Source organism: Ictidomys tridecemlineatus, chromosome 3 (assembly GCF_052094955.1).
Source record: "Ictidomys tridecemlineatus isolate mIctTri1 chromosome 3, mIctTri1.hap1, whole genome shotgun sequence".
Taxonomy (NCBI): Eukaryota; Metazoa; Chordata; class Mammalia; order Rodentia; family Sciuridae; genus Ictidomys; species Ictidomys tridecemlineatus.
The window spans coordinates 94,594,245-94,603,050 of NC_135479.1; the positions used below are offsets into that span (position 1 = coordinate 94,594,245).

At 49.7% G+C, this 8,806-nt stretch overlaps 1 protein-coding gene across 1 annotated transcript in view; it reads right to left on the reverse strand.

Moving 5' to 3' along the window:
- Il12a (interleukin 12A) overlaps positions 1-7,063 on the reverse strand; it is a 30,032-nt gene extending 22,969 nt beyond the window's left edge. The window contains exons 1-2 of the mRNA XM_078041135.1: positions 7,031-7,063; positions 5,706-5,767 (exon numbers count right to left, since the gene is read on the reverse strand). Coding sequence (XP_077897261.1) covers positions 5,706-5,767; positions 7,031-7,063 — 95 coding nt within the window. The remainder of the gene's footprint in view (positions 1-5,705; positions 5,768-7,030) is intronic.
- Positions 7,064-8,806: the final 1,743 nt, after the last annotated feature.

The following is an 8,806-nucleotide window of genomic DNA, read 5'->3' on the forward strand; positions in this document are numbered from 1 at the left end:
GACCTGGATCAATGGAAATGGGCTTGTGGACAGTTCATTTGCAACCTTAATTTCTCAACCAGGGTTCTGCATGGTGTAGAGCTTAAACAATATCCTATTTTTGTTGCTGAGTTCTTAGTCTGCCTGGCATTTCTATTCCAGAATGTGATAGAATCTGGTAAATTGAACCCAGATTATTAAGGGCAAATATACCTTATAACCCAGCCCAGAGAGTCCTGTTATATGCATCTAAAACTCCTACAGTGACATCAGCATAGTCTACAGATATTTAATAATAGATGATAAATAATGTATTTTTTTAAAGAGAGAGAGAGAGAGAGAGAGAGAATTTTTAATATTTATTTATTTATTTTTTAGTTTTTGGCGGACACAACATCTTTGTATGTGGTGCTGAGGATCGAATCCAGGCCACACGCATACCAGGTGAGAGCGCTATGGCCTGAGCCACACCCCCAGCCCAGTAATGTATTTTTTTTAAGGTGCTGTGGAAAGTAGAGGAACAGAGGGGTTAGCATGATCCCAGCTCCCTTCATTTCCAAGGCTGGATTGCCACGTGTCCCAATCTCAGATCTCTTATTTTAGACTCTAGAGTTTGGACACGTGCCTCTGGTGTTTCAGCTGAAGTTCACCCAGCATCACTTGCAGTTAGACATGTGAGGTGGCTTGGTTCTGGACTGCTAGATGAGAGCGGAAATGGTACTGTCCCCCCCAGAGGTTTTCTTGGAAGGAGGGTGCCTGTCCTGCTTCTCTCTCCATCTTCCTGACAACCAGAGTGCACACTGGAGCAGCCCTCCTGACCACACTGGGAATGGAAGGCACACACTGAAGAGCCACAGAAGAAAAGGCGCCTGAGTTAACCCCAAGGAGATGACGGCAGCCCTAGCCCATCCTCCAGCCCATATGCTCCACTGGAAGATGACCCAGACTCCATCTTCACCCCTGTTGCCCCTGGAGCTGAGACCCCAGGAACAGCCTCCCGGGGTAGTGAGGAGTGCGGCTGTCAGAGAGGGTGACCTTGGGCTGAGCTCCTGGCTCCACCACTTCTGGCTATCTGACCTTGGCCTGACTGCTGAACTTCCCTGTTAGATGGTCATGCATTTCCATATAACAGATTGCCCTGTGCTGCGTGTGCATAAGTGCTAGGGTCATACACTCAGAAGAGGCAGAGTCAGGCAGTTTGTCTCTGGAGCACAGCACCAGGGCTATACGGGAGGTCTGAGGGCTGGAGGCTAAACCAACCCAATTTGCATGGTGCTGGCTGAGATCACAACTCCCTCAGTGGCGTCTTTGACATGGTGGGGGTATTTCTATGGGCAGGGTCCTGAGAGAGAGCCAAGTCGAGACTCCAGTTCTGGACAAAGGGCACCTTCTTGAAGAGCACGCACATTGGGAAAGATCACTGGGGCCAGTTTTGGAAAATAGACCCTGCCAGGCCCTCTGCACTGCTGGCTGGTCATATGAGGATGTGGATGACCATGTCCACCCCCTGGGCAGGGCTGGCCCTGAAGAGATGCTCCATGGGCTCAGCGTGGACACTCACCAATCACCACTGCGCTGCATCAACACTCAGCCTTAGATCATGGTCAGCCTGGGAAGGAAGAGGCAGGGTGTGCAGGTGGGTGGGGCTGTTAACCTGTCTCACTGCAGCAAGTATCTGGAGAGCTTGCTGCTGCGTGCTGGCTGCCAGCTCTGCTCACAGGGTCACCTGAGATCGGGTGAGAGAGTGCACAGGACACTCTTGGTACATGGTCTATACAGAGCAAATGTCAGTTCTTACCATTGTGGCTCTTTTTGGCATCTGTCCATCCTAACATGAAGTGTAGACACTAAAGTTCTTGAGGACACGAGGGCTGAATGTTTTAACATGAGGACCGGCTCCACCTCCCAAGGGTAGATGCACCACAGACCTTCAATGGTTTTTGTGTGTTTTGATTCTGTTCTGAGGGTGAATCGAGACCACAGAGCTCCATCCCTAGCTCCAGAGGTCTTCAACTTAGCACACTGATGACATTTCAATGGGAAGGTTAATTTTAAGAAAGAAGGAGTTTGGCTTTTATCCTTTCGAGGGAAAACTAAGTCAACTACAGAGACTTGGGCGTTGGAAAAGGCTCTTCCAACAGTTACACAAAGCTCAACGCTTCCTAATGTTGTGGTACAGGTTGTCTGTGGATTGATGTGATAACAGAGTAGAGACAGAAGAGGACCACCGAGCTGTCCTTCCAGAGAAATTTCTGTGGCTTCCCTGAAGAGTGCTATGCACCATGCCACCTACGGCCTGAGGTTAGAGGGGCCCGCCAGGAGCACAGCCCAGGTCCCCAGTTCCTCATTTGGCCGGAAAGTGCCTTCATTTTGAAATTGTGCATGTAGTTTCTTCTCAGTAGCACACTCCTGGACAGGAAGGCACAGCCCAGGGTTGGGCCGGCAGACATCTGAATTCTCTGGAAAATGCCTGATCTGGGCTGCAGGAACTTCCACGCTGACAGGCACCCTATTCCTGCCAAGGCGCATCAGCCGGCGGGGGAGGTCACAGGGTTGCTAATACAGTGACAGGAACCAGATCTGTTTTTAGCTGCAAGTGGTTTCCCAGCCCTCTGGATGAGAGCAGGAGGATTCTCCTGTCCTCAAAGTCTCTGAGGCACTGCAATTCTAGCATTTTTGTCGCTACTCAGGGCTCTATCCTTGATGCCTTCTGCTGGAGGGTCTGAGAAGAAGCTGTTCAGAGTTCCCCTCCCACTAGAGAGTAGCCCGCAGGCCTTGAGAGTACCACTGCTGTTGGGCACAGTCCCAGCATGCACTGAGCAGAGCCCGCCCTCCTCTGTCCTGTTACATCTCCTGAGCAGCACAGAGAGGGTGCCCCGTGGCCTCAGTATTTAACAGCACTCTTGCAAGCACTGGTTCTGAATTTCCTTGGAGCAAAACTGGGTGCAATTGACAGACATCAAGCAGATGGTCCCCGGAAGTGTCTCCTTCCCTCAGTTTTCCTGAAGCATCTCAGCTTCTTCTGTGTCCTGAGGTTCCCCTGACCCCCAGCCATTCTCTCTGAGTAGCTAGCTTGACTCTGCCCCCTAACTCTGATTCAGGAGTCACGGTCTCAAAAGTAGTCCTCCTTCTCTTGAGTGTTCTCATGCAAAAAAAAAAAAAAAATTAGTCCCCTGGCAACTTATTGGGCCTCACATTTCCTGAATCCTTCACAGAAACCCGGAAGCCTTCATAGAGTCCCAGGAATTGAAGGAAGAAGTATTCTAATTGGGTTCCAAATCAGATTTTTACTATGGGGCGAATCTCATTAGCCCATCGGTTAATGAACAGCCTTAACAAATAGAAATGTGGTGCTAGCTGCTCTTAAATGATAGCCGATCTGCTCAATTTTAATTCACCAAACATTTAGGAAGTGCCTACTGGATACCAAGTTCCCAACTACGGGAACCAGAGATGGAAGACACAGTTCCAAGCACAAGGGGCTCAACTGGGGAGAAGCAATGACGAGGTGGCAGCCCCCAGAGTGATCTCCTGCCATGGGAGCGCAGAGTAGGGCCACTCCTCAACCTGGGTTCACAGCTAACATGGTTAGAAATTCACCTGAGCCCAGTGCTCAGGACTACTTGAAAATGTTTTGGAGCTGTTGTTTTAGGAAAATCAGCACCAGAAAGAACTCAAGAACATGGAGTGTCCTCAGTTGTGGTGACTAGGTTTCTTCCCCTCCCTGCCTCTCTCTCACTCTTTCCTTCCTTCTTGACTTCTTTCCTTCCTTTCCTTCCTTCCTTCAGTGCTGGTATGGAACCCAGGGCCTCACAGATGCTGGGCAAGCCTCCACCATTGAGCTACTTCCCTAGCCATTTTAATTATTTTTTATTTCAAGACAGGATCTCTCTGAATTGTTTGAGGCTGGCCTCAAACTTGTGATCCTGCCTCAGCCTCCCAGGTAGATGGGATTACATATATGTGACACATGCCCACCCATCCATCTATCTTTTCTTTCTTTCTTCCCTCCCTCCCTCCCTCTCCCTCTCCCTCTCCCTCTCTTTCTTTTTATTTATTTTTTGGTATTGGAGATTGAATGCAGGATGCTTTTGGATTGAGTCACTGAGCTGCATCCCCAGCCCTTATTTGTGTTTTTTTTTTTTTATTGTGAGACAGGTTGTTGTTAAATTATCCAAATTGGCCTCAAACTTGCAATCCTCCTGCCAGGAGGATTGGTGCTGGGATTACAGGGATGTGCCACCCTGGCCAGCCATTTGCATTTTTTAGCTGAGACTTAGCAGCTGTTAGAAAAGCCCCCTCTTGGTGGCGTAAGGTAGGGCCAACAAGCTCTGGAGTCTGACTTTGCTGTTGTTAAACTTAGCCTTGGTCTGCTCTCTGTTAAATGGGGACATAGTGGTTGTGCAGTTGCAGTCATTAAGAGACATGACTGGGGCATGCTGGCCCCTGAGGTTCACTGTCACCATCCTGCAGCGTCCGCTCATTCCTCTCCACTGTTGCTCAGACTTACAGTCTGCATCTGTGCTCTGGAGACGCAGTTCTGCTGACTTCCTAGTTGTGGCCTTCTCAGTTCCTCCTGCAGGCTCCCTCCCTTCATCTGCTGAGGGACAGGAGGGACCTCGTCAACAGGGAAGAGACCTCTGCTCCACCCTTCAGGAGGATGTGTAAGTCAAGGCTCAAACTGCCTGCCAACTCCTGCCTGGGAATCTTCCTGCAGATATCCTCTGTCCAGGAGACTTGCCCTGTGACAAGGTGCTCAGCTCTGCCCAAATTTGGTCATTTGAGTGACAGTGATGATCTGTTATAGGGGGCAGGGAAGAATGAGAGATAGCAGTCCCGTGAACATCAGAAATCTGGAAGGCATTTTTGATAAGCATTTATTGTGCACCTACTGTTTGTATCACCCTGTACTAAAAACACAGACTCCAGGAAGGGCCACTAACTGGGGTGAAGTACAGTAACCTATGCTAACATTAAGAGCAATCCATGAGCCAGGCGCGGTGGCACATGACTGTAATCCCATTGGCTCAGAAGGCTGAGGCACAAAGATTGTGAATTCAAAATCAGCCTCAGTAACTTAGCGAGGTCCTAAGTGACTCAACGAGACCCTGTCTCTCAATAAAATATAAAAAATGGCTGTGGATGTGGTTGAGTTGTCGAGTGTCCCTGGGTTCAATACCTGGTACCAAAAGAAAAAAAAAGTAATCCATGAGAACTCACAGCCATTGCATCATGGCCCCCACACCTGAACTCCAAGCAACAGGTGGGTTTGCAGAGATGTAGGGCGCGAAGCCATGGCTTCCTGAGAGCAGAATCTAGATTAGCAATTGGAGGCCAGGGAAGCCAGCACTGGGCAGAGCACACCCTGGAGTCAGCTGGGATGTAGTCCTGGAGGCAGAGGGGTTGTATCTAAGAGAGAAGAGAATACCACCAGGGCAGAGTGCCCAGGACAAGCAAGACACGTGTATCCACAGCTTCTGTCCTTAAAAGAAGAAGCCTGAGCCCAGAAAGGAGCAGCGTTAAGGCCAGCAGATGCCCCATGGCAGCACGTGGTACCCTTCTACTGCTCAAAACACAGGGTCTGGCAGACAACTCAGCTGATGACCAAACACACTGGTCAGACTCAGCTCTGAGTTGGTACCAATGGAATGAACTCGCCAGGAAGGGAAGCAAATGCGAGTCCCACACCAAGACCTTAGGCTGCAGACAGTCAGCGGGCCAGATACCTGGCTTTGAAGTGCAAGTTGAGGGCAAACAGCACCAACAAGGACAATTTGAAAGGCACTGACTAGAGCCCAGAGTGGCAAGAAAAGTGACAACGGCAAAATTCCCCAGTGCAAGGACCCATCCTGGCCCCTTCCCTGCACCCTAAGCAAGTGGTGTTTTCTTAATGTTTAGTCCAGGGCTGGAATGAACAAGGAATGAATAAGAGACAGAAAAGGAAAGAATATTCTTATGCTCATGTTATGAGCCCCAGATAACTGGAGCAGATAATGGTGGATACCTGGGCAGGAATGGATACCTGGGATGGATGCCTAAAATGGATAACTGGGGTGGATACCTGGAATGAATGAGGGGACACCAGAGATGGCTACCAGGGGTGGACAAGAGGGATGGATACCTGGGGTGGATATCTGGGAACAGATAACTGGGAGCAGATAACTGCAAGCTTCTAGAAGGCAGGGCCAGTTCTCTGTCATCTTTCTCCTTATTCTCTGAACCAGTATCTGACCTGGTGAATTCAAACCAATAAGCCAGCAGTGTGACATACCCCAGGAGTCACAGCTAGGAATCAAATTATGAGCAAGACCTGGGCCCAGGAGGCTGCATGACACTCTGGTCCAGGAAGAGGCAACGCGTGAGAATGTGAAACATACTGTACAGTGGCAAATGCACCTGCTCACAAAGAAGGCTGCCCTGGGAGGTGACATGGTGGCCCTGCAGAGGAGACTGTAGATAAAGGATCAGGCAGGTTCGACTGATTGAAGAGATCAGCACCTCTTTGTGGATGACAGGCAGGATGGAGGAAGCCCAGCATAGAGGAGGGTGGGTGGAGCCCCAGGTCTGCTGAAGGAGCATGTGTGGCCAGCCAGGGGAGTCTGCATGTGCAGTCTGGAGCAGCACTGTGCAGTCAGGGGGCCAGGTCTGCCCGCTGTGGGTTTCGTGCGTGGGAAGCTCCAATGACAAAGACGCTGTCTGGGCCTTGGTTGTGTGATTGCGGCAGGTCTACCCTTCCCTCCCATGGGCTCTGTTCTGGCAGAGAACTGGCCAGATTCCTTGGTTGGTCAATAGCAGAGACATCAAAAGCACCCAGAGGTGAACAGTGTCTATGGTTCCTGTAAGGGGACAGGCCAATGTCAGAACAGAACCCCCATAATCCAAGTTAGACACTGCCACATGCGCGCAGACACACATATGGGTGAAAAATCTGTGCTGGGTGCACCTCATTCAATGGCTTCACCCATCACAGGTGCTGGAAAGCAGCTCCGCATCCTACCCTTCTGCCCAGATGGACATTGTCCAGGACTGAAGCCTCACCAGACCTACTTACCGGTAATCGATTGTCCAAGGAAGAGCTGGGCATGGCTGTCAGTGGGCTCAGATGCCCACACACGTTGCTTCTTTCTGTTGCCCTCAAGTTGACCTCACCTTTCTTCTCAGGGGGGCCAGGCCAGCAGTTTTTAGAAGCAGAAAAGGGCTGGCCAAGTCCCTCTTGTGTCCTGTGGGTTCTGTTGTGCAGCCTGTGGAACTGGACAGGCCTGGGCTTAGGAGTTTCCAAGAGTCTTTGTCCCCTACTTCCTGGCCCCATTCACACGGTGGTGCTCCACTGGTGGCCCCACCCCACTGGAGGTAATATGCTTTATACTTTTACTTTGTAGCCCCTCTTAGGTGTGTGCCTGCACATCATCCCACTCGAGCTAACAGTAGCCCTTGTTCCAGGTTTTACTTTGACAGAATAGACCAGTGCCTACCAGATCCCAGACGGCAAAGAGCCTCCATGCTGGCCAGCCTGCCTGCCATGGCCAAGAAGCCCCAGTGATCTCCTCTCCAGAGGGAGGCAAATGCCTAGGAGCACAGGGCTGGGCTGCTTTCATTAAAAAAATAGGCTCCATTTTTCCCTTCTGCCAGAGAAACCAAAGTACCTGAGCAAGCTTTTATAGGCCAAAATACTAATTCAATAAGCAACTGTGCCTACTGATGGAGATCTGAAGCAGAACACGGAGTTGGCCACGGCACCTATTTTTAAAGGACAATTTCAACTTATTAGGTTTAAAAATTGCACAGCTGACTGTATAAAAATACATAAAACTAAATCAATTTCTATACAGGGATTTTACTTCAATAAAATAGTGTGTTAAATATACCACTAAACATGACTCATAAGTCAGAAAATGGGTTGTCATTAGACCTTTGTGTCCTTATTTTTAGTTTTGAAAAATATAATTATGAAAAAAGGAAAAAAAATCAGTTTTCAAATTAGAGTGTCCTAAGGGTACCAAGGCCTCAAACAACTCCACCAGGCCCAGCTGGCCTATAAAGGGCTCCCTCTGCAGAGGGGGACATAATTAGAGACTGTGTTCTGGGATTCTGCTGCCAGAGCAGGCCCTAGAGCCAGTAGGACATGCTCTTCTCTCAGTCTGTGTTTCCAGGAGCACAGCTTCCATAGTGAGACTCAGAGGTTGAAGGGGTGGTAACCGTGGATGTGAAGGCCAGGGGCATCAGGACAAGGAGTCAGGTCATCTTCACAACAGGACACATGCTGAAGCCCCACCTCTAGGTCTCGAACCTCTTAGAATCATGTGTGCATTGAGATGCGCTGGCTCTGAGAGGTGGGAGGCAGCAGCTCCCCACAACAAGCGAGGCTGCTGCTTTCATGACAAACCTCATTTGGCCATTCTGAGACCATTTAGTTCGCCTTTGCTCTTTTGAAAAGTGGTTTCTAGGTAGAGAGGATATTATTATAAGAGACTTAATATGCTCAGGGCACAGAGGCGTGAATAGCCTTGGGTCCTTCCACACCTGTCAGCTCTCATGTTCTCTGACATTGGTGGACATGTGCAGGGCGCAGCAGATGCATTTGTGTCCGGGCTAACCTGCACTTTAGCTTCCAGGGTAGACGCTCCTTGGAATGAAGCTACTGCATGAAAATCATACTGGTATTAATTTTCAGGCTAGAAAACAATATGGAAAATTATCAAAAAGCCTGCAAGATCTGGGGTCCAGCCAGGCATTGGCAGTCTCCACCATGCCACCGGGCTGAAGCAGAGGACTCTCTGATGGCATTCTTTTGTGGACCCCACAACATGCCAAGTGCATGGGCAGGAAT